Here is a 26,718-nt window from a genome sequence, read left to right on the forward strand (position 1 = left end):
TTTGATTATATTCATGAAAAGTAACATCTACATGTCTCAAATGTATTTGAGATTTTAATTGCACTTTTACACTTATTAATTGAGCTGGAGAACAAACACAGGACCTTGTTCATTCTGAGCTAGTGCTCTACCACTGAGCTAAATCTTCTGATACAAGTCAGACATATGATCTTAACATTCATAATTAAAAACATATATTTTTCATTAACGTCAAAGCCAAAGTCTAAACAATAACCACCATGCCACACATTTTGGCCACATTGTTCTCTGTCATGGTCATCTGTTGTTTGTCTACTCAACAAAATCTCCCTCAGCCCCACTGTCTCAAATGGAACAAACTAGGTATGCATCAGCCACAAGGAGTGTGGCCTTGCTTCTGCCTTTGCTTTCCTTCAGGACATTTTCTTGGGCAATTCTAGCTCCTCCAGGTCTTCCCAGGAAGAGTACCTCTAACCACCAAACATAATATTGCCATTGGTTACCAGTCCTCCCTAAGAATTTTTTACCGATATTTTCAGATGCTACTTACTATTTTTCCTGTAGCACATAATACATCTCATTTCACTATGTTTTATTTATCAAATTTATTGCTTCTATTTTTACTTTATTTTTCCATTATTAAATGCAAGTTCAATAAGTTATTGAAGAATTATTGGTTCTTACTACTTCCATTTAAATGTGTTTTCATCAGTACTTAGAACAGCATCTATTCCAAATTGGGCACCCAGGAAAAGGTTTTTAACAGAGTGACAGTTATTGCTTTGAAATGAATCTTGATATGTGGTTAAGTGCAATTTTCCTTAGGAAGGCATTATTTACAAATATCACGTTCTCATGTGTTAAAGTATTCAAATGACTGGTTTCAAAGACTTCCATGCTGATTTCTCAGATTGAGATAAACTTGTACATTATGATTGTAGGTTTTCATAGAATGGAGTAGCTACATGGAATATGACTGCCTTATCAAAAGGATTCTTGTAATCTTTAGTTTTCTTTTAATTGGAACGGATTTCTTTTAGTTAATAACTAAATTTCTGTAAGCCTTTGAATTTCTAATGATTTATACATTTTCCCCATTTTACAATGAAGTTCACTTTTCATTAAGAAATTTTTCACATATTCTTTATTGAGTAATCAACATTTGTTAAATATTCACTGTTCATCTTGAGCATTTTTAAACTTCTCATTTAGAGTGCCTCATGATGTTTTGGATTTCAATATTACACAGTCTAAATACATTATTTCAGAGACAGTTAAAAACAAAACCATAGATGATACATATTTTGCTTTGATGTAAAATAACTTTACTGGTATTAAGGAGCATCAATATCTTCTGATTAATATTTAAATAGCATATTGTGGAATAGCATTGATATTAGCTCCATTATTACCATGAAAATTCCAAATGTGGTAGAGGAGAGATATTTTCACAGGACTCTATTGTGATGGATAGTGTGTTTTGATGAGAGAAGGAGAATTTTAATTCAAATTATTGAATAAAGTTCAGTATTCTCTGTTGTATTAATTGTTTTATTAATCCCAGACCAAAGGGTAATCAATTCTGCGGAATTTACTTTATTGACAAATTAAAGGAAACAGACATATTGACCTACACAAGACCCACACAGAGAAAAAGTTGTTTTATTTTTTTTTTAATTTATGGGATTTGCCAGAGAAAAGTAAAAGTAGAAATCAAAAAATTTAAGGTGAGAGGATAGGCAATCTCGCAGAAAACACCAGCTCACGTTCAGCATTTCCCACGATGCTTTAGGTTGATCTTCCCAGAACTTTTCCTATGAAAAACAAATGACAAATACATGCTTACTGCAGTATCTTCAGAGTTTGTCACAGTGCCCAGGGCAATTTAATGGTACCACCTATCTGATTATTGGGGTTTGTTGGTATCTAACTGCTATTCAGCAGAAGTGAATTGAATCCCCTCGTCTAAGTGTGAAAAGAATGAATCTTAGACTAATCTCAACTCTTAGTCTTGAACTATCAATAGTCATTCCTCATGGTTGAGGAGTGAAATGGAGATGGGTGGAGAAATACGCGAATAAGCCATAAGTCATAGTTCTGTCTCGCAGAGTATTTGAGTAAATGAGCCAAACCTTGAAGCTTTTTGCATTTTATAGCAGACTGCGCATGCAAGTTTTTATCAGGTGTATGGCCTCCCGTTCATGCAAATCTCATCCTATACTTCAAACTTCTGTGGAGAAGATTTGCTTTGAATAGGGTAGATACTTTACACATTAATGTGCTGATTACATATTGATATCAGTATTGACATTTTAAACTAATTTAAAAAAAATAAGAAAAAACAGGCCTGAGATGATGGCTCGGTGTTTACAAGAACATTGGCTGCTCTTACAGAAGACCTGGGCTTCAGTCCTAGAACCCACATGGCAGCTTACAAGCAACTGCAGCACTTGTTCCAGGGAGTCTGATACCCTCTCTGGCCTCGCTGGGCATCAGGCATGTACATGGTGCACAGACATATGTGCAAGTAAAGCACTTACATACATAAAACAAAAATGAATAAATATTTAAATAAAATAAAACGATGAAAAGTATAAGACTTATTAAAGGTAAACTGTTACGTGCAAAATGTATTACAAAGAAATTCCCAAATGCTTTATGATAGGTACAAAGTAGTTAAAGTGTTTTTGAAATAATTGCTTTATTCACTTTTGAGACATTTCTTTTCAATCCATTTTCTGGAGGTATATCTTTTCAGTCTCTATTGGAGATATGAATATAACATGCTAGGATAGCTGAAAAAATATTAATCTATCTTTGGAAGCTTATGCTCACAAGACAGGTGTGGTGAGAACAACACTTACGCCAATGCCTTGCAGAAGGCACATTTATTTCCATAGGTGAGACCATCAGAGCCACAGAGTGGGTCGGATTCCCGAGTACAGAAGATATTGGGGTTACGGAACTCACCACAATTAATCTACAATGGAAAAACAACATCAATAATAGCATGTCTAGTAGACTAGGAACAGAATCTTAACATAATGTATCCTGAAATACTTAGGTAGAACATTTTGCTTCATTGAGACATTTTATTAAGCAATAGGAATATGAGAAATACATTATTATACTTGAGTAAATTAATAAGGCCAAATGCTACAAGACTTCTTATTCCAACTTTAAATTGATGTAGTTGAGAGTAGTTTTGGGTAAAATATGTCAAATCTTTAATAACAAGTACTGTGTTAATGTTTTCTAATAGTACTTTTGCATACTATCAAAACATGAATGATCCTTGCAGGGCAGTTTCTAGACAGTACTTGAAACTTCTTAGTTTTTCCTGTGAATACCCCTTTATATACTGAAAACAAAATTCTAAATGCCTTTGCACTAACTCAAAGAACCTGTTTGTAGAATATGAGCTTTGCTGACTACTATAGTCATTTATTAATGGTCCCTGAAACTTGTGTGTTTAGAAGGATCTAGAGGTTTCATTCAGACTTTTGAGCACATTTGTTAACATTGAATTAAGAGCTGCGATCACAGAAATGCATAGAAGTATCTATGTTACTAACATCCTATCCATTACACTAATCAAAAATTATTTAATTAGTAGCAGTAAAATGCTTGCCAATACAAGAACAATAAATTGATAATTGGTGTATTTTTATTTCAAGGATATTGACATCATGAAATCCATTGAACAAAACTAGAGATATCAGAAGTAACAGAGCAATAATTTACATAAGAACAAAGCTTTAATCTTGTTCTCCCTCCACTAAAATAATATCCTCATGTTTTTCAGTACCTCCAAGTTAATCATTTTCAAAGTTATTACTTCATTTAAATCTGAAATTCCACTGAGAGATAAGAGACTAGAGTATTTTGGAACTGAAGGCCTTAACCATGCTTGAACATATTCCTTCTCATTTGAGTCCAGAATTTCCAAGAATCTACTGTGGTTGAATAATTGAATAATAAAATATCCTTATTGAGAGAATTAGACTCAGTGTTACTTTGTGACCACAGTTATGATCAGGACACACTGATTTCATTAATAGAGTTTATCAGTTTTACTGAACAACATAAATGTTATAGATACTGAAATTGTATTGTACTATAATTCCCGCTAACTGAGTAGATTTTAGCTGTTATTGTCACAAAAAAATGGTTAACTATTTGGGGTAATAGATATAGTACCTTTATCATAGTATCAGTTTATTTATTTATTTATTTTACCCTTTAACATCATGTTGTATACCTTGTTTTGGAAATAGGATAGTAGTAAAACCAATGAGCCTTGGCAAGAGTAATCCCTTGTTTACAATGGCATACACCATTATAAATTTGTCCAAACCAAATTTGGCCAAATTTTTGCATGGAAAATTCTTCATTGAGCACCACAATTAATCCAGCCTCTTTTTCTTTGGGAAAGCAGCTACAAAGACAGGCAATTGGGGAGAACATTCACTTTGAATATTTCTCATGCCCTAGGCTCTCCTCGAGTTTACCCACTACCTTCTCCTGCTGCTTGGAAAAAGATTAGGAGGAGCAAAGGGTTTTAATAAAGAAATTACACTGATCAGCTAGCCTGTGAACAAACTGCCTCATGACAGATAGATAGCTCAACATTGATAATTAATTAGTGGGGTGCTTCAAGAATCTGCAGGGAGCTGAGAAGTGTGTTCTAGAACTTTCTCTATTGTTGGTTGTGTTATCCTAAGTGAAACAACTCCTGTGTTTTTAATTACTTGAATGAAGAAAGCATTCCTCAGACATCAGCCATGCCTTGTTCCCAGATTCTTAGGGCCGTCTCAGAGACCAAATATGGCATAGGGATTTGCAACATTATTGTGGAATGTTTAAAATGGTTCCTGGATTGGATTGCAGAAAGATATCTCTTTATTGGGGGCCTCTTCTTAAGGAAGCTACAAGAGTTGTTTCCAGTCATATAACCTGGTATTTTCCATCACTGATACCCTAATGGCCTTTCTAGCTTAGATGGTCTCAAAGTAGCTATGACTTCTTTCAATGAAGTGGTTTAAATGAAGCTTTTCCTGTCTTTAGTTCTTCAGCTGGATGAGAAATGTGATCCTTCTTGCATCAATACTTCTTCTGCATTGAGGGAGGCCTCTGCATCACTGAAATATTTACTCAAGATTGTTGGCATCAGAAGAAGAACCAGGAGATTGAAGAGTCACCAGATGTTACGGCAGTGTCATGGACAGAATGAGAATTTTGCTTCTCATACTTGTCAGCTTCTTTATATTGGGTTTAAATGTCTAATGTATACAACAAGAGGCTGGTAACACAAGATATTTTCATATTTGGATTGCTTTCATATTTAACAAGAAATGCCACTCGATTTTCTTTGATATTCAAGACTTATATCAGTCATTTATTCCAGTATTTTCTCCCTCCCCCTCACCTGATCCCTCCTGTTCCCAAGACTGGAAATTGAGGGGTGGGGATGTGGGGCAAGGTAGAAACTGAGTGCAATGGTAACTGCATGGTGTCTATAAGAAAAACCCTATCCAAGACTCCTGGTAATGCAGTACATGGGATCCTGAACCGGCCAACTTCCGTACCCAGACAAGGGCTCAAGTAAAAGGATTAGGGCACCAACCTAACCTGGAGACTTGCCACCTACAGTTTATCCTGCCTGCAGTGTTCTGGGGAGGGAGCCTAGCAGAGCCATCATCAAAGAGACCATGGAGACTTCATCCAACAACTGACTGGAGCAGTCACAGAGTCCCATAGCCAAATATGAGGCAGAGTTCAGGGAGTCCTGAGGGGGTGGTGCGAAGGAACCAGAGAGGATAGGGTCACCATGAGAACACAGTCTACAGAATCTCAGGGACAGGGACTCATGGGGACTTGCAGAGATCAAGGACCCTGTGTGTGGGGGGTGGTGGGTCTGACCGAGATCCTCTGCATATGTTATTGTTGTATAGCTTGGTGTTCTTCGGGGGTTTCCTAACAGTGGGAGCAGGGGCTGTCTCTTACTCTTTTACCTTCTTGTGATATCATTTTCCTCCTACTGGGTTGTCTTATCCAATTTTGATATGATGGTGTGTGTCTGGTCTTACTGTAGCTTGTTATGCCGTGTATGGTAGATCTCCCTGGGAGGCTTGATCTTTTCTGAGGGTAGGAGGAGGTGGTAGGTTTTCTGGAGACTGTTGGGGGAGAGATACTGAGAAAATAGGAGGGAGAGGAAACTGCGGTCGGGTTGCAATATATGCGAGAAGAATATATATGTAGAATTTATAGTCCTTTCTTGGGTACCAAACTGAGTATCGGCCTGCCCCCTGTGGTTCCTCAAAGAACTGTTATCTGCTAAAAAAAATTCTGGAAAGGTATGACATTTCAGTACTCAGATTAGCAGTATTTGTCGAGACAATAGAATTGTTTACTTTTGTTGAAATTTGAGCAACTATGCTCATAAAGTCAACTAAAGACTCGAGATGGTTACTATTTTAATCATCTTAAGTTTATAGATCAAGCCAATGAAAATATACATTCTCACACACAAGCACAAGGGCTTAAGGGGAAAAAAGGATGCCTTTTAAATCACTTCCAGTCAATCCAACTGCATCCTTCGTCAACTCCAGTCTTCCTAACCCACTTCTATCTAGACCAGTGATTCTCAATCTGTGGGTCATGACCCCTTTACAGGGGTCACCTAAGATGATAGGAAAACACACATATTTATATTATGATTCATAATAGCAGCAAAATTACAGTTATGAAGTAGCAACAAAAATAATTTTATGGTTGGGGATCACCACAACAAGAGGAATTGTATTAAAGGGTTGCAGCATCAGAAAGACTGAGAACCACTGGTCTAGATTAGCCTTCCCCTTTTATGTGCCTCTCTTCTCTTAGAAGTGATCTGCATAAATGATGCTCATGAGAATACTTGCTACTAATGAACTCTACACTGGTTTCTTATGATACACAGAACTCTTGATCATCAAATCTTTTTCAACTCCTAGATTTATAAATATGTCAGTTCCTTTGTTCTTTAACTATTCCTTTTTGTTTTTTCCTCTTTAATAGTTCCTTTAAGATTATACATTTTCTCAAATAATACTGATTGAGCCAAGGTTTTCATTTTTGAAGTTTCATTAATAATTCACTCTCTAATTTTCGTGTCAGAGGATTAAGACACTTGCAACCACTGGCTTAATTCGTAGATAAGAATTACTTATTTCCGAAGCATGTCTTTTTTCCCTGTCAACTAGACTTTTATTCTAAGTGATCCATTTTGATGACAGTGCTTCTCTTCAAATTCCTCAGCCTGCTCTTTGACTGAAGTTGCCATTTTCCCTTTGAAATGTTCTCTCTCTCCCACTCTTTTCTTTCTTTCCTTCTTTCTTTCTTTCCTTCCCTTCTATGCTAGTTCCATTTAGTACCAGCAAAAGTCCTTAGCATTTCTCGTCTGACCAATACCGTACGTTCCGTTCTATGGAAGCAATTTCCTACTGGTATCTAATCCTTTCTACATTTGAAGAAATGTTATTTTAAACTATGATTTTCATCCTATTCCTTGCAGAAGACAGGATGACAATAATCAGCACATCTGCTTTATTGGAGAATCGTTTGGTTGAAGCCTTTGGCAGAGAATACATGGATCTATGATGCTGATTACAGCTAAGTCAATAGAGACTCAGCAGTCTGGGGTCTTTTCCACCCACTTCCTGCTCCTGAGACTTAACCCCCATTCTCTTCACCAAGCTTCAAGGTTTTGTTCCACCTGTGGTTACATTGTGGATACTCTCCAACCCCTTTAAACTACATTTAAATATTACCAGTACATGGATGGAGCTAGAAAACATCATATTGACTGAGGTAACCCAGACCCAGAAAGACAATTATCATATGTACTCACTCATAAGTGGTATTTAAACATAAAGCAAAGAAAAGCAGCCTAAAAATCACAATCCTGGAGAACCTAGACAACAATGAGAACCCTACAAGAGACATACCTTAATCTAATGTACATGGGAAGTAGAAAAAGACAAGATCACCTGAGTAAATTGGGAGCATGGGGACCATGGGAGAGGGCTGAATGGGAGGGGAGAGGAAAGGAGGGGAGCAGAGAAAAATGTATAGCTCAATAAAATCAATAAAAAAGAAATAAAAATATTACCAGAACATTAATATTAAGCAAAACTTAGCTAGTTGGAAAGATTCAAGAACCTCAAACTCAGTAGTAGAATGTTGTTTTACAAATATTCTAAAACTAGTCAGTCTTTTTAAATATCATAGTTAGTTGTGCCTAAAGCACTACAGCAGAAACTGTTGCTAGGGCCATACATTTAAATGGCTCTTTAAGGTTAAGACATCCAAACTTTGAGCCTGGAAAGTGAAAATAATAGAAAAGCAGAAAACGTTCATTCTCTCTGGTGCCTAGGCTTATCTGGTATGGCATTCATTACATTAACTAGTTAGTCTTAAAATTACATGATTCTCCTGCCTCAGCCTTCCCAGAGCTGAGGCCACCATGTATGGGTATAACAAAACACACCCGGTTACCATGAAGAATGGTTGGAAAAGAACATGAATTTCATAAAGGCCTATAATTAGGAGTGTACACTATAATTTCCCAGAAGATGTGTCATGGACAAAATTCCTGGCCTGGGAAGAATGTCTTGGGTGCTGGAGGAAACCTGCCTTCCTTTTGACTTGGCTGTGCCTGACTTGAGCCAGCATGTTCCTAATATCAATAATTCCTTCAGCCCTACTCTCCCCTTGGCCATGAAGAAGAAAGAGGAAAGCCGCTTGGGTGTGGTCTGGGAGGACAGAATCTTCCTTTTATTTTATGGATCCAAGGTGACAGACAGCCTAGGCAGTGCAGGCTTGGTTCACAATGATTCAAATATTTACTTCAGCAAGAGGCTTTAGATAGCAGTGTACCTCAACCTTCATCTTCAAAGGTGAAAATGGAGCTATTGATAAGGGAAAGATATAAACCAAAAAAACATGACAAGTAACTGTGAATCAGATGTCATTCACCTTATCTCACTCCAAACCAGTACTTCACACTCTATCTTGGTTGCTGTTCCTTTTTTTTTTTAATTGTTAGATTAGTCTGTGTAGGTATCATCTATACAGTTGTATAGAATGCAGATTTAAACCCCTGAGCCATTCAACTGTTACTGAAGGTCTTCCATGAGGATTCGTGTATTTAGAAAGCATGTTAGGGGGCCCTGAGGCAAGCAGACTGTAAGATGTTGGCTAATGGAAAAGAACAGGATAAATAAATGGGAGATATTATAGAACAATATAAAGTACAATTAAACTCTCAGAAAAGAAAATTCCAAGAAAGGAAGTGTCTGATGGTTAATGGGAAAAGTGGGATTAAGTTTCAAATCCTTTAGTTTTATGTGCAATGCTTCTATTTATTTTATTCATCTTATTTTACAGTCTAATGGAATATGAAACATATTGGCTGAGTCTTTGGACCTTCTGAATTGCTTCCATATTTAGCATAAACTGTACCATAACATTTGGTTGAGCACATATATTTTATGATATAGACTTGCATATAAGAGCCACACTCTACCCAGGGCAGAAAAATACAGACAGATGGGGGGTCTCACCTTTTCTCCTTGACCAAAGGCACCTGAAAAACAGCATAAATTCCAAACATTGTAATTTCTGAATGTGTAAAAGTAAGATCTACAAACTTAGCAGAAATATGCACACCTCTTTCTGATTGTTGGCCAAGTCATGAAGCCTCAAAATGTCTTGTTTTGTGTCTGTTCCCTTCTTGGGGATCAGTAGACCATGAAGAGACACATTTGTTGGGGATTAGGATTAAGAGACTGCTAAAGGTTTAAAATCTAGAGATTAATGTCAATGCTTTGACCTTGTTTTTCGCTCACAATGGGAATGACTTTATCATCTTTGGTCCCTCTTCATAAAAGAGGAGTTGGAAAGAGTCCCCTAACCCAAATTCCAAGGTGAAGCCCTTGCCTTTACTGTCAAAAGCATGTATCATGGTCAGTGGTGATGTTAGCTGTTTACTGAACTCAGCATTACCCTTCTGTTTATTCTATTGAAACTCAATTTTAAAGATATGGCTCTTTAAATATGCATTGTTAAACACCGATCCCTCCTCTTTCCATGCCTCATTTTCTATATCTTCTCTATTTCTTTAAATTTCTGAAGGCGGGTTCCTGCGCAGCCTTACTTCTCACTCTCTTCTTCCTTTTTAATATTAACACCCATGGTTTTAAGTGTGTGCTGCATTTGGTACAACTGCAAATGTACCAACACCTTCTATCTGTGTGAGTCCAAGACTTCTTCAGTGAGCAAGTACAGACAGATGCTGCTGCCATCATGACCCAGTACTCAGGGATGACATGCAGAGGTACTTCCAAATGCAATGCATTAATGGATGCAGGAAAGTCCTCCACATTTAGACTTTATATGGGCCTCATCGTCTCTTCCAGAAGCTTTACCAGCAGCACTGATTCATAACTGTCAGAGTGAATGATTATTATGAGTACAGAGCCTTCTGCTACACTATTGGAAAGTTATGTTGTGAACCCATATAGTGCCCAGAAATCTGTATTTTGTAAATTCTGTTAGTGATTTTTATGGTCTTTGAAAATTAATTATTGCCATTTTCAATGTTTCATTTTGAAAAACCTGTACCTGGTAAAGGGAGGATTTGCCCACTGTTCCATATTTAGAAAATGGCAAGGCAGAAGATAGATTCATATTGATCATGCTTAAGAAAAATTACTCTTTTGTTTTTTAATTATGGCGTTAATTTAAGATATTTGTTGAACACTTATTGTATACCAACTACAATGTCAAACACTTTATATTAGTTTTCTCATTTATTTCCCTATATAGGAGTAGTTATTCTACATTTTCATTTAATACATGAAGAAAAAAAAACGTAAGAAATGTTTTTTTGTTTTTGTTTTTTTTTTTGGCTTTTTTTCGAGACAGGGTTTCTACGTAGCTTTTGGTTAACATCAGAAATGTTAGAACTGGATGATGGAAAAGAAATGCTAGGACTTAAATTAACTTTCTCAGTTTCAGCATTAGCTTTCTTTGAGCATGATATCCCAAAGAGTGACATTTGATGTGTCTAGAAAGCATCCATGCTCTGAGAACTCAGTACTTTTGTAAACTAGATATTGATAGAGTAAATTCATCTCTACAAAGGATGACAACTGATTGCAAGGGCTAAGTTTTAGCATAGGTCTAACTTTCTGGTACTTCACAAAATATTTTTGAGTAGTTTAGTTTTAAAACTTATTCAGCAGTATTACAGGAATTTTTCATCTATTTTTAAATACATCTTTTTATAAGAACTTGTTTCTGTAAATATGACTAACTAGAGTGAGTTTTCTCTACCAACTTAATTTCATCAAAAATTAAAAAATCTTTAACTTGAAACCTTGAAGGCAATGCAGTTTATCGCCTACAATCCCAGAAAATGATACATCATCCATGAAAACCCACCTTCTTCCTTCAACCGAGCTTAGTCTCATCTCTTAGCATTTACATAGGAAAGACTATCTAAGAGGATATATAGGGTACCAGTGGGAACGATGGGCCAATTTACCCCAGTGGACACTCTGTCCATTAACAAACATGTTCATCAAGGGGTTCCTTTGGCTCAGAAATGTAGTCTTTTCATCCCCAGATGAATGTTACTTTACAGTGCGACTTTGAACCCCCTCAGTTGATAAAATGCATATCCATTGCTCATTTAAGTGGTTCAAGATATTGCCTGCTTGAGAATTAGTTTTCTCTTCTTGTTGCATATGCTTCTTCTTTCTAAAGCTCCGTAACTTTCTTTTCAAAGCTTTCCACACTGAGTTTCTACCCGCCCTCCCCCCCCCGGGTTAATTTCAATTACTTTCGTCTCTTTGAAATAATAAAAAAAGGACAGGAAAGTTTTTCTGAAAAGGCAAGATTAGTTGTAAGGCCAATTATTATCTTCTACATTTGTGCTTTACAAATGAGCATCAACTGTGAGGTTCTTAAGACCTTAATCAAAATTATGTTTCTATTGACTTGTTGTAATTTCCCTTTCTGTGTCATAGCATCTTATATGAAGAACGGGTTCTGAACTCCTTACAAGAGAGTCAGAGATGAGCTCTAGCTGCCCTTGGTACAAGGCTAGAGCAAAGCATGCTCTCTGTGAATGAGACTCCCTACCATCTTCCCAGCCTCATTGTCATCATCGCTGCCACCGTCATCATCATTAGCATAGTCTTTCTTAACTGCTCTTTCACATAAAAGTCATGAGACTTTGGAAATGCCAGGAAGATCTACACTTCTCCTTTCTGCTTCTATGTAACAGGGGGATGTTAATTTTAAGGAACAACTCACCTGAGAAAAAGCAGAGAAGGGTCAGAGACAGGAGCAGAAAGACACCTGCTATTTTCATGATGCCAGTTCACTCACTCAGATCAAGGCCGCTTTGCTCAGCTCAGCTTAGGTTCTCTGTCAAGACAGTTCCAAAGAAACCTAGAATAAACACCCAGACTTATATATAGAGAGAGACAGCTTGAACGGAGTTGGGATCTCCACCTTCTTTATAAAAATCTCCTTCTAAAACCATGTGCAGTCCTATCCACCTTAGGCATTTATGATGCTCGTCACCACCTTAAAGAAATGCCTCATGGGCCCCATCAATCTTAAGAAGGAAAACAATTATGTGAGTCGCACCTTAGATCGTATAATGGAGGATGCTACTTTCTTCCAGTAACCTACATTTTCCTAGCAACCAATACATCCCCCCTACTTGTTCCCTCTAAGGCTCCACTGTATTACAGGATGACTCACAGGTGGTGTTCTACTGCTCCTTATGTCTCTTTCAGACAGGTCCTACATGTCTGTGCTCCAGATGAGTAACCACAGGGGAATGGAATTCCTGGGTGGAGCTTGGATTTTCCACATCTTCAAGATGTACTTGAAGGAGAGAGGCATTCTTCATTGTCACCAGAGCTTCATCAGAATGAACATTTTAGGGCAGGAATAAGCTTGTCGGTTCAAAAGTCACTGCTGCAGTCCAATGGCAGTGATTTCCCATTTTTAAATTAAAATCAAGCCAATGTCTTACTTTCATTTTGTAAAAAACATTGAAAAGTTACTATATTGAGAATTTGAAGTAAATAATATTGAACAGTTTCGTGATTCTTCAAGCTAAAAATAGAAGTTATAATAGATAGCCTCAAGTTTAAAATCTTTGTTTAAGATGTCTTTATGTAAATTAAATGAACCTAGTAAGTATAAAACCTATCAAAGGGTAAGATGTCAGAACACTTTATAGAGAACAGAACTATGAACAAAGAGAAAGTTATAGTCATAGTAGGAAATTCTGCCTAGAAATATATTTTGCCATTTAAAATACACTGAGGTAAATGATAACAATTTAAATAGGAAAATTTTATAAAATGTTCCCCATTGAAACATGGGGTATTGGTGTAATCTCTTCATAAGAAAGCTATATGTTATATGTCAAATAACTTTTTCTCTGCATTTAAAATGTATATATCACATGTTCCATTTGTCTCAAGACATTATATTTTCTTTTGAAAATTATTTGAAAATTTTAATGATATACTTCAAGAGCTAGGATGGATTTTGTGTCTTTCATAATGATTGGCATGGCAGTAATGAGCCTGCAATTTGGCTGCTCCCATGTATAATTAAAGGGAATCTTAAAAGTTGAAAAAAAAATTATTGACAAACTCTTAGACTTTACAATCAGAATGTCATCAATTTGATCAATAGGAATTGTAATTGTGACAAAAATAATTATTTTCATAACTCTTCTGATAATTATATGACATAGATGTCCCATTCAGGGCTGAGAATTCCACAGACTATTTTTCTTTGTACCTTGACCAGTTGTGGAAATCTGTGTTAATCTACATTCACTTCAAAGAGAAGTTCCTATGATGAGGCTCAAGAGAGGCACTCATTTAGTAGTACAGTGATGTGTTATTAAGATGAAAAATTGCCAGAGATGGCAAAGCCTAGTCCCCCTCCAAGTGTGGTTCATGAGATGCAGGAAGCAATTCCCTCCAGGCAACCCAGGGGCAGCTAAATGAGCGTGTTACTTGAGGGCCAAGGAGGAAACACCTATATGCCCCGAGAACCACTTCTATGGCATCTGCATACGTATTTGGCAATGTTACAGATGATTCTGGCTATAGTGATTCTACTAGTGTACTTGTTCTTCATGTTCTTTCTCTCCTTCCACACAAGTGGCTTCTGAAAATATGGATGTGCTATATGATAAAATGAATCTTCCTGATCTGATAGAGTGGGCAGCCATTGAAGCTATAAAACAGATTATGGAAAAAACCTGACTGATGAAAGAAGTGGGGAAATCTGGGGAAACTGCAGAAATTGTTTTTTTTTACATGATTATAAAACTTGGCAAAAGAATTATACTAAAACAGAAAAGAACTTGGTTATGATGAATGAAGATTCTGAAGAACCTAAGGCTGTAGGTCTGACTGCCTATGACCTTATAAATCAAAATTGAAATTATGAGGAATAACAATGAGAAAGGTCCAGCGATGGAGTAAAACCTGCTGAACTATGTCTGTAAACAGCAAGTAGTTAGCTTTTGAGGTGAGAGCCTCAGCAGTTGTTTAATGATTAACTCAGCTAAGAATTAAGAATATAGTGGTTGGAATGGAGCTTGGGAACTGGGGAAATGTCATAATGAATGATGATGCTTCGATTTCAAAGAATCTTTATACTTCTTGTGAACTGCTTGGCCATGTAATGATTAACCTTTGACAAGGAAAAAGAGTAATTTTCCTTATGTGAAATTTACAATAAAAGACTGAGGTTTAAAGCTCAAGGCAGAAGAAAAAAGAGGAAGCTGAAGAAGAAGAAAAAGAAGAAGGAGGAAAACGAGGAGGAGGAGGAGGAGGAGGAGGAGGAGGAGGAGGAGGTAGAAGAGAAGGAGAAGAAGAAGAAGAAGGAGAAGAAGGAGAAGAAGGAGAAGAAGAAGAAGAAGAAGAAGAAGAAGAAGAAGAAGAAGAAGAAGAAGAAGGCTGTTTCCCCGCAGCTGATAGTTAATCAGTTTGTATCAGAATCCTGTGTTCGTGTACTTTTTCTGCCTTCCAGACATCCCAGATTCTAGACCCACTTCTCTGCTGAGGCTGGTCCCCAGCAAAAAGTGACACAAATGTTGGTATGACTCTGAAGAACAGAGAATACTCATTCATAACTGGTAGGATTATAAACTCATCCAGCTTCTGGGAAAATCAGTGTGCTGGTCCTTTAAAGAGTTAGAAATAGATCAAGCAGATGATCAAGCTATGCCATTTCTCAGGATATACCCAAAGAACTCTATGGCCCATTATAGAGACACTTCCTTATTCATGTTCATTGTTACTCTATTTAAAATAGCTAGTAAATGAAACAGCCTAGATGCCCAGGATGATGAATGGATAATAAAAATCTGGTACATTTCCATAATGGCATAGTTTTCATCTGTGAAGAAAAACACTATGTATTATGAAATTTATATGTGAAGAGATGGAGATGGAAATAGTCATTCTAAGTGAGGTAACCCTGGATCAGAAATACAAATACATATTTTCTCTTATTTGTGGATGTAAGCCTTGAATATTTAGATATGTGTGCTTCATTTGGAGTACCTACAGAGGTTAGGAAACTAGTAAGAGACTATAGGGCAGGATTCAAGGGGAGAAAGATAGCACACAGTGTTATAAAGTGGTAAGTGGTCTAAAATGGAGCAGGAAAAGCGGGATAGGGGTTCGAAAGCAGAGTACAAAAAAGAAAACCCAGAGGAATAAACAACACTAAGAACCTTCTAAAAGTCATGTAAAACTTCTGTGCAGAAATTCCCAAACTATAAACCTATACATGGATAAAATGAATCAAAATGGAATTATTCTATAATAGGGAATGTTACAACTAGACACTACAGAACCATAGATTAAAAAGTACAATGCCAGTAAAAAGTAACCTCTATTGGAGCTGTTGGCCAGTGGGGGTCTCATAGATTCCCCAAATCATGTTTACTATTCCCATTGCTCTTGGTTACTCTCCAGAATTGATGTTAAGTCCCTATTGCTGAAGACTCCACATACATGAGTCATAGAATGTGGAGAAATCAAACTGTGTCTGTCTGGAAGCTTCATTGCTCATGGCTAGCTTTCATGACGCTGGGATGTGCTATCATGCTATCAGAGGAGGAAATGCTCATCATTCCTATCTAGCTGTAAACACTGTAAGCTACAACGACAGGCCCAGCAAGATATTGGTACAACTGTGGCATGAATATCTGGGGAATTAACCACCTTTTGGTTGGATTTGAGGACCTCTCAACAAATTGGAACCCACAGCTAGCACACCTATAAAGATGTCAATAACCTGTTCTTGGATAGGTCATAGGCCTAGTATTAAACCGGCTGTCAATGATATTCTTTAATCAATACATGATTAAATTATACATACTAAACAAAGTCCACATTGCAATACTTTCTTTAGAACAGTTATTTTTAAAGGCAAATATTCTAAAATGGTATCATGAGACCTAAAACTGCCTTAATAGGTCTTATTTTATTTACAAAATGGGCCAGGTGTAGAGGAAGCTGCCCTTAGTCCCAGCACTTAGTAGTCAGAAGCAAACAGATCTCTGGAAGTCGGAGGTCAAATTGTCTCATAGCTTGTTCCAAGACAGCCAAAGCCACAGAGTAAGATCTTGTTTTAAAACAGCAGACCATGACTTTAAAAAACGTAATATTTTTTTTAAAACTCAACCAATAAGATATAAGCATTCCTGAAAGTATTGGAGACCTTAACTGCTATAGCAAAAGTCAGCTGGTGGTCAGGTGAGTCTGCCTCTTCTAAATCTGCTTTGGTTCCATTTGCTTGCCTTATTTGTTATAGATTGCATAAAGATATTGAATTTGACATCCCCCCCCAATTTTCTCTGATTATCATGCTTGAGTATGTAGGCAACCAAAATCAAAATTGAAGGTCAGCTTTTTGCAATGTCCGTACTTTCAGATGCCATTTCTCCCTGTGTCTAGTTCATGCAACCTATCGCTTCCATTTCCTTAACACCTCACCTATCTCGAAAAGGTTGAGTATGTGTTCTATTACCATACAAAACCACATAGCATCTATCTACCATATCTCTCAGTGTGTCTGTTTGACTGTCTGCCTATCTGTCTGTCTATCTATCTATCTATCTATCTATCTATCTATCTATCTAATCTATCATCTATTCATTTACTTAAATATTTACTTTTGACACATCAGCTATTGAAACCAAGAACTTCTGCATGCTATCCAGATACCCTACTTCTGGGCTACTAATTTATTTTTAGAAGTTTTAATATATATATTAATATATATATAATATATATATACATATATCAAAGGATACTTAAATCTCTAATTTTTAAATCCAAGTATTTCTGGATTAATTAATTTGGCATTAATTAAGAATGTATTCAAGGTTAGGCTTAGAAACATAATATATATAACAAAGGAATTTTACAATTTTTAGATTTATAAAAACAGTAGGTAAAAGTAATTTTTTCTTTATTTAAATGTGGTCACTAGACCAGTAGATCTGTATAATATAATAGTTACATAATGGGCTTGACCTTCTGCAAGGCATTAGATAAGAACTCCCATGATATAACTGTTAATGGATAAAGATAGATGAGGTGATAAATTATAGGAACAATAAATGATAGGAACTCTGGGTCAATTACTCCAGTCATTACAGGAGTAAAAAATGAAACCCAGGAGACAAACTTCTGAGGCAACCAAATCCTTTGTAACAGACCTGAATGAAGACAGAAAGCAGGCTTTTCTTTTATTTTTCTTTTTTATTGAGCTCTACATTTTTTTTCTGCTCCCCTCTTGAAAGCAGGCTTTTAAATGTGGGGGAATATCTCTCCCTTTTCTCACTTATGGCTCATTTTCTTGACTTACATGAATAGATTTTAAGTTTTTTCTTCATTTTGGGAGGTCTCAGGACACAGAGGTCTTTTGGACTCGACACAGAGTCTTCTTTCTGAGCTTTGAATAAAATTTATTAAAGAAATTATTCAAAAGAGTGAAGGCAATGATACCCATAAAGCTATAAAAATCGTCTAGGTGGGTTTCTGGGGGCACATGCAAAATATTTAAAAAGAGAATCTCACACAGATACTTACAAAACCACACTTATGGTAGATTTAATTACAATAACTTAAGCATAGAAGAAAGTTAAGTGTCCTTCAGTAGATGAGTAGGTAAGAAAGATGATATATCTATATCTATATCTATATCTCTATCTATCTATCTATCTATCTATCTATCTATCTATCTATCTATCTATCTATCTCCACACACACATGCCCACAAGAGACACACAAAAAGGCATTGGTATGGTTTCACTTTTAAGAAATGTTTATAATATTTAAGAAGCATGTGCTCTGATATTAGATATTAGGCCTTGAAGAAAGAACAATGTGGCTTACTGTTTCATGGATGTAATTGCAGTTTCAGGGAAACTGTGAAAGCATCCCAGGAACCCATCATATAGCAATGGCTGCTCACATGACCTACAATGTCTACAAGAACAATGAACTGCTGTACATGTAAAATGGCTCAGATGGTGTATTACATGTTACAAATATTTTTGCGTAAGTTTTGATAAGTCCATGTTGGGAGGTAGAGGAGGTTCAGGAGTATGTGGCTGGTTCTGCTCTCATGGCCATCCCCCTTGTTCTTTCTAGAACTTTCCCCACTGGGATCTACAGAGGTGAATTCTGAATTGTTTTGACACTATTCGCTGGATGCTTCATGTTTGGTAGCTTCATTTACAAGATAATCTTAGAATGACTTGACAGTAAATTATGAATTATATTATTTTTCTTTTAAATTCTACCAATTTACCAAGATGACGCATGACCATCAAAGTTGTTGAAGCAGACATGCAGTCTTTTAATATGTATCAATTTGTTAACCTTTTGATGAACTTATCTAAAACACTGCTCTTTGAAGACTAAGTGGCTTTTATCGATTGGTCTGGGTTCTGTTCTTCAATATCCTCACACCAATTTGCACATATCTTGAATGTTTTACTTATAATATTGACTTACCCTGTACTCAAGGATCCCAGGATTAGCAAATCAGGTATAGACAATGCACACCAATATAAAGTGATACATTTCAGAAAATATATTTTTTAAGATGCTACGCAAACTTAAAGAACTAATTATTTTTGCTAAAATGGTGTTCAGAGAGAAGGTCCATTTAATAAATAAGCAAAAGACACAGTCACACAATTGTCGTTCTTGAAAGACGTAATGGTTCTGTGGCAAAATGAGACTGGGGTAAGTGGAGATGATGGCAGACCCAGAAGAGGAGGGGCTAGAACCATGAGGAGGCATGCAGATGTGCAAAGACTCAGGGTTACACTAACACCACAGGGTTCATTTGACTGGAATGTAGAATACTCAGCAACAATAATAAATAAGCTGACATTAGCCAGGACCAAATAGAGTCGGCATGCGAGACCATTCACAGAGTGGACACTGGCCCACAGTAAAACAAGAGACCCCTTGTCAGCTGACATCACTGAGAACTCTTGCTGGCACTCTGACCTGCCACCCTGAATCATAACATTGAATCAGCCTTTGGAAAGTGTGATGAGTACAAACGAGAGCAAACTGCACCATAGTAAGAAGGTGGAAAAAAAGGAAACAGCCCATTTAAATGGCTGGCTTTGCCCAGTCCCTTTGAAGCTTAATTATAGACATCAGAGGAAGCCTCTTAAACGCTGGCTAAGACATCAGTGTGAGGAGGGGAAAGTTTGCCAAAGGTTTTTAAAGTCTCCGGAAAGTGGTACAGCCCATGTCAGGTGATTTAGTTCAAACAACATGTAACAAGGTTTGCCTTTTAAAAAAAGAGAAAAAAATGATACTTTAAGAATTTCATATATAGGATTAAAAAAATCCCATGATGTTTTGCATACAAATATTCTCCCAAGCCTATCCACACTGGTCCTACCAAGCTAACCCAGGGAACAGTTAGTGGATGCGCCTCTATATGGCTTGACACAGTCCAGGCAGGGATGCTAATGAGCTTCAGCTTGAAAGTCAAGGCTTTCCTCTGACCCGCACACTTCCACCTGACCCAGCTTAGCCCCTGTTTCCTCCCTTTTTGGCCTAAACATGTTTTATTTCACAGCAGATGGGAGCTCTTAGACAAACAGCTACATTGGAGCAAAGGCTGCTGAGCGAGGGAGAATCGAGTTCCCGCCAGCATCCCAGGAATGAGCTTCCTGATTCCAAGTGGTGAGCCCTAAACACACGCACCTATGAACAATACTAAATAGACTCAACGGGTTTTATGAATGCTTGTAAAAGCCAGTAGGATTTGATGTATATACAAATAAAAAGATAAAATATTAGTGTATGTGGGTAATAAACAAAGATCACAAATTTGAGAGTGGGTGGGAGGCACGGGAGAAATTGGAACTGGTAGAAGAAGGGTTAAGACAATGTAAATACAATATTCATGTATGAAATTCTCAAAATATCAAGAATATTAAGTAATAAAAGAAAAATAATTTAGAGTTGGTTTCCAAGGCAGTATTAGTAAATAGAACTAAATTGTGGGCAAAGCTAGGAAGGTTTTGAGAAAACCTTTAGTAGAAAGCCTGTAATTTTGATAAGTTTATTGGTAAGAAATTAAATAAGAAGAATGACAATATTGCCAGAAGCTGGAGGAAAGGGGCTGTTTTTTCAGATTAGTGGATGAGTTTTACCAGCACTGAGGTTCTGCAAAAATAAAATTGGAAAAATGATATTTTGACAATAATGAATCCTCTTACCCACAAATAAAGAATATGTTCTCATTTAATTATACCATTAGCTTCACTATAACTTATTTTCAATATATAGGACATGCACAGTTTTCAACAGATATGTTTGGAGGCCTCAAAATGTGAGCCTATTTCCATGTTGCTCAAAGGTCAGAGAGTTAGAGCTTATTTTTAGTTCCTTCAAGGTTATTGTGCTTCTGCCTCAAACAAAGGTCCTACCTAGATGTAGTTCAGAGAGTTCTGCTCTCTCAAGATAATTGTCTACAGGTGTGGCTAATAGCCAAACCTTGTGCTCCAGAAATAGAGAAGTAGTTTGTTCCTAACTGAAACAAGAGTCTACGAATCCAACTAAGTTTCAGTTCTTTTTATGGATATAAAAAAAAAAACCCAGGGAGAGTGGTCTGCCCACAGAAAACCCAGGGAGAGTGGTCTGCCCACAGAAAACCCAGGGAGAGTGCTTTGCCCACAGAAAACCCAGGGAGAGTGGTTTGCCCACAGAATGTTTTGTCTAGGATGTAAGTGTCACTTCTTTTGTTTTAGCAACAAACTGTTCAACTATGAATGTAGCCTGAGACATTTTTAAAATTTAATTTAACTATATTTTATTGAACCTTATTTATAGCATTTCACCAAGTTAGGTGAAAAAGACATAACAAGAATGTAGTGTATACAATTATAGTTTTTTGAACTTCTTTTTTCAAATTTATTTTTCCATTCAAAAACTTACACTTCCTCCCCTCCTCCCATTTTCCTTCTGATCCCCTACTCATGATCCTACCTCCCCTCTCTCCTTAAGAGAGGGCAGGATAAATCCGGCCACACTGAACCTGATAGAAGAGAAAGTGGGAAGTAGTCTGCAACATATGAGCACAGGAGACCACCTCCTACGTATAACCCCAGTAGCACAGACAACAAGAGCAACAGTGAATAAATGGGACCTTCTGAAACTGAGAAGCTTCTGTAAAGCAAAGGACACTGTCATTAAGACAAAAAGGCATTCTACTGAATGGGAGAAGATCTTTACTAACCCCGCATCAGACAAAGGTCTGATCTCCAAAATATATAAAGAACTCAAGAAACTGGGCATGAAAATTCTAATTAACCTAATTAAAAGATGGGGTACTGAACTGAAAAGAGAATTCTCATCAGATGAAGTTCAAATGGCCAAAAGACACTTAAGGTCATGTTCAACCTCCTTAGCCATCAGGGAAATGCAAATCAAAACAACTTTGAAATACCATCTTACACCTCTCAGAATGGCTAAAATAAAAAACACCAATATTAGCCTATGCTGGAGAGGATGTGGAGTAATGGGAACATTCATGCATTGCTGGTGGAAATGCAAGCTTGTGCAACCACTTTGGAAATCAGTATGGCGGTTTCTCAGGAAATTGGGAATCAATCTACCTCAGGATCCAGCAATACCACTCTTGGGAATATACCCAAGAGATGCCCAATCATGCTACAAAAGCATTTGTTCAACTATGTTAATAGCAGCATTATTTGTAATTGCCAGAACCTGGAAACAACCTAGATGTCCCTCAGTGGAAGAATGGATAAAGAAAATGTGGAATATATACACATTAGAGTACTATTCAGCGGTAAAAAAATAATGACATTTTGAATTTTGCATGCAAATAGATGGAAATAGAAAACACTATCCTGAGTGAGATAACCCAGACCCAAAAATATGAATATGGTATGTACTCACTCATTAGTGACTCTAGCCATAAACAAAGGACATTACGCCTATAGTTAGCAAGCCTAGAGAAGCCAAATAACAAGGTGAACCCAAAGAAACACATATATAGATCCTCCTGGAAATTGGAAGCAAACAAGCTTGCCGGGCAAAAGTTGGGAGCATGGGGGTAGGGTTAAGGGGACTGGAGTTGGGGGAAGGGGAGAGGGGGAGAGAGAAGGGAGAAAGGAAAGACTAGAGAGAGTTTGGGGGAGTGGGAGGGTGGAGATGGAGGAAGGGTGGATATAGGAGCAGGAAAGACGATATCTACATTAAGGGAGCCATTTTTGGGTTGGCAAGAGACTTGGCTCTAGAGGGGATCCCAGGTGTCCATGGGGATGTCCCCAGCTAGGTTCTTGGGCAGCAGAGCAGAGGGTACCTGAACTGGCTTTGCCCCACTATCACACTAATGATTATCTTGAATATCACCATAGAATCTTTGTCCTATGACAGATGGTGATAGAGACAGAGACCCTCATCAGAGCAGCAGCCTATGACTTTCTTTTTTTTAATTTCAATTTATTTATTTATTAAGGATTTCTGCCTCCTCCCCGCCACCGCCTCCCATTTCCTTCCCTCTCCCCCGATCAAGTCACCCTCCCTCTTCAGCTCGAAGAGCAATCAGGGTTCCTTGCCCTGTGGGAAGTCCAAGGACCGCCCACCTCCATCCAGGTTTAGTAAGGTGAGCATCCAAACTGCCTAGGCTCCCCCAAAGCCAGTACGTGCAGTAGGATCAAAAACCTATTGCCATTGTTCTTGAGTTCTCAGTAGTCCTCATTGTCCGCTATGTTCAGAGAGTCCGGTTTTATCCCATGCTTTTTCAGACCCAGGCCAGCTGGCCTTGGTGAATTCCCAATAGAACATCCCCATTGTTTCAGTGTGTGGGTGCACCCCTCGCGGTCCTGAGTTCTTTGCTCGTGCTCCCTCTCCTTCTGCTCCTGATTTGGATCTTGAGATTTCTGTCCGGTGCTCCAATGTGGGTCTCTGTCTCTGTCACCTTTCATCGCCTGATTCAGGAGGATGCCTATATGTTTGTCTTTGGATTCACCTTCTTATTTAACTTCTCTAGGATTGGTATCTTCATCTCTTTGTATCATGTTAATGCAGTCTTTTGTCTTACTACTACCTTTTTGGGTTAGGAGTATTTGAAGCAGTTGGAAATTAAACACAGGTGAATTTTTAGTACTCACTGGAATGCCCTCTTGATACTTTTCTATATGTTTCTCCATTTTATTATTTTCGTTCACGTCTTCATATTCTTTACTATATTTCTAAATCCAAACGCCTTTACCCTGGCGAGAGGTGTTTTTGTTGTGGCTGGTCTCTGACAGATAGGTCTACAACATTTTATGTTCTTGATATTTTTAAGACAATGTCTGAGAAACATCATACACAATTGATGGGATCAGATTCAGAGACCCACAACTAAACACTAGGGAGTCAAGAAGGATGAAGAATTATAGGAGTTAGAGGAATCCAGGAGACCATGAGAACATGGCCCACAGAGTCAACTAAGCAGGGCTCATAGAGGTAGGCATACAGAGACTGAAGCAACAAACACAGACCCTGTATGGATCTGAGCTAGGACCTCTGTATATACTTTATGATTGTGTAGCTTGGTGTTCTTTGGGACAAGAACAGTGGGAATGGGGGCATGTTTCTTACTCTTTTGTGCTGTGGAATAATCTTTCTTTACACTGTGAAATATGTGTTGCTCAAATTGTTAATAAAAAGCTGATTGGTAAATAGCTAGGCAAGATTGTTGGGCAGAGAGGATGCTGGGAAAAAGAAGGAGTCAGAGGAGTAGTGAACACACGAAGAGAGAAGCAACATGGACAAGACATAGTATCGAGAAAAGGTAGCATGTCATATGGCAAAGCAAAGAAAAAATGGGTTAATTGAAAATGTAAGAGTTAGACAGCAACAAATCTGAGCTATTGGTTGAGAGCACTTATAATTAATATTAAGCCTTTGTATGGTTACTTGGAAGCAGCTTTCAGGACAGAAAGGTCCCCCTACACCTTTGGTTGTGCTTGGGTCCTGTTTCCACCAAGTGGGTTGCCTAGTCTAGCCTTGATAGAAGGGTTTGTGCCTAGTCTTCTTGTAACATGTTATGGCATGTTTGGTTGATATATCTGGGAGGCCGGCTCTATGTTTTTGAAGGGAAACAGGAGGAGTGAGTTGTGGGGACAGGGGAGGTAGGGAAAACTGCAGTCATGATGTAATGTATGAGAGGAATAAAAGTGTTAATGTTTTACATAAACTGCTGATCATTTACTTTTACTGAATAGAAATTTAACTTTATATAAGACAATGAATGGTACACATAAAAGGAAGGAATATGTGATCAAAAAATAAAACGGGGCCGGGCCGGGCGGGTCGGGAAGAGGAACCAGGTGGGCTGACAGACAGGCCAAGCCGCTGAGATGAGGCCCCAGATTCCAGTCACGGTCAAGACCCCCAAGGACAAGGAGGAGATCGTGATCTGTGATCGAGCCTCGGTCAAGGAGTTTAAGGAGGAAGTCTCCCAGAGGTTTAAGCCTCAGCAGGATCAGCTGGTCCTGATCTTTGCAGGCAAGATCTTCAAGGATGGAGACACACTGAACCCGCATGGGATCAAGGATGAGCTCACAGTCCATTTAGTCAAGACCCCTCAGAAGGCTCAAGATCCAGCGGCCACGCCTACTTCTCCCCCTTCCACTCTTGACTCTGCCTCTGCACCCTCCACCACACCTGCCTCCCCTGCTGCCCCTGCCCAGCCCTGCAGCTCTGGCAATGCCACTTCAGATTCTGGCAATGCCACTTCAGATTCTGGCAATGGAGGAGGACCCTCTCCAGTGGCTGCAGAGGGGCCTCCAAGCACTACTGCATCGATTCTTTTTGGCTTTGGGGGCATCCTTGGTCTAGGCATTCTGGGCCTGGGTTCTGCCAACTTCATGGAGCTACAGCAACAGATGCAGAGACAGCTCATGTCCAACCCTGAGATGCTGTCATAGATCATGGAGAACCCCTTGGTCCGGGATATGACGTCAAACCCTGACCTGATGTGCCACATGATCATGGCTAACCCCCAGCTGCAACAGCTGATAGAGAGGAACCCTGAGATCAGACACATGCTCAACAACCCTGAGCTCATGAGGCAGACAATGGAGCTTGCTCGAAACCCAACCATAATGCAAGAAATAATGAGGAACCAGGGCCGGGCTCCCAGCAACTTGGAAAGCGTTCCTGGAGGGTATAATGCCCTCCGCCGCATGTACACCGAAACCCAGGAGCCCATGCTCACAGCTGTTCGGGAACAGTTTGGCAACAATCCCTTCTCTTCCCTGACCGGAAACTCCAACAGCATATCTTCCCAGCCTCTTCGGACAGAGAGAATCGAGAGCCCCTCCCTAACCCCTAAAGCCCCTCCCCTCCCAACTTCCAGGCCCCGAATCCGGTGGGGGAGGGCCCCGGAGGGTCGGGGACCAGCCAGGTGCACCCCACAGTCTCGAACCCCTTTGGGATCAGTGCGGCTAGCCTGGGGTCAGGGATGTTCAACAGCCCAGAAACGTGGGCGCTTCTCCAGCAGATCTCTGAAAACCCCTAGCTTATGCAGAATGTGATCTCAGCGTCTTACATCCACAGCATGATGCAGACACTAGCCCAGAACCCTGACTTTGCTGCTCAGATGATGGTGAATGTCCCGCTGTTTGCCGGGAATCCACAGCTTCAGGAGCAGCTCCGCCTGCAGCTCCCTGTGTTTCTGCAGCAGATGCAGAACCCAGAGTCTCTCTCCATTCTCACCAATCCCCAGGCCATGCAGACCCTGAAAACTGAAGCTCCTGGGCTGGTACCAAGCCTTGGCTCCTTTGGGACATCCCGGACCCCTGTATCCCTGACAGGCAGCTCCCGGTCTGCCGCCAAGGCGCCCCCCTCCCGCCCCTATTCCCCAGGCCTACAAGCCACGCCTCCTCCCAAGGCGGGTTCCAGTGCCTAGCAGCAGCGCATGCAACAGATGATCCAGTTTCTGGCTGGAAGTGGAAATTCACAGGTGCCAATGTCAGAAGTGAGATTTCAGCAGCAGCTGGAGCAACTCAATTCCATGGGCTTTGTCAGCTGTGAAGCTAACCTACTGACCCTGATGCCGCTGTTGATCTAAGCT

At 38.8% G+C, this 26,718-nt stretch overlaps 1 protein-coding gene and 1 pseudogene across 1 annotated transcript; one reads left to right on the forward strand and one right to left on the reverse strand.

Annotated features, from left to right (window-relative positions):
- Positions 1–1,747: 1,747 nt before the first annotated feature.
- LOC121453130 (serine protease inhibitor Kazal-type 6-like) lies at positions 1,748–12,400 on the reverse strand. Its single transcript, XM_041659638.1, has 4 exons — positions 12,343–12,400; positions 9,585–9,607; positions 2,844–2,959; positions 1,748–1,793 (listed from the first exon to the last, which is right to left on the reverse strand). The coding sequence occupies exons 1-4, from the start codon at positions 12,398–12,400 to the stop codon at positions 1,748–1,750; spliced, it is 243 nt and encodes an 80-aa protein (XP_041515572.1).
- Positions 12,401–19,316: 6,916 nt separating this feature from the next.
- On the forward strand, positions 19,317–26,715 carry LOC121453556 (annotated as a pseudogene).
- Positions 26,716–26,718: the final 3 nt, after the last annotated feature.

This window comes from Microtus oregoni, unplaced genomic scaffold (assembly GCF_018167655.1).
Source record: "Microtus oregoni isolate MIOR12 unplaced genomic scaffold, Mior012 000011F_ref0000422, whole genome shotgun sequence".
Classification (NCBI taxonomy): Eukaryota; Metazoa; Chordata; class Mammalia; order Rodentia; family Cricetidae; genus Microtus; species Microtus oregoni.

Excerpts from the sequence above, each read along its gene's own strand:
- LOC121453130 (XM_041659638.1), bottom strand. The coding sequence starts at position 12,400 with ATGAAAATAGCAGGTGTCTTTCTGCTCCTGTCTCTGACCCTTCTCTGC. Across the intron at positions 9,608-12,342 it reads CCTTCTCTGCTTTTTCTCAG|GTGCCTTTGGTCAAGGAGAA; the intron begins GTGAGTTGTTCC and ends GCTGTTTTTCAG. Across the intron at positions 2,960-9,584 it reads CCTTTGGTCAAGGAGAAAAG|ATTAATTGTGGTGAGTTCCG; the intron begins GTGAGACCCCCC and ends TTTCCATTGTAG.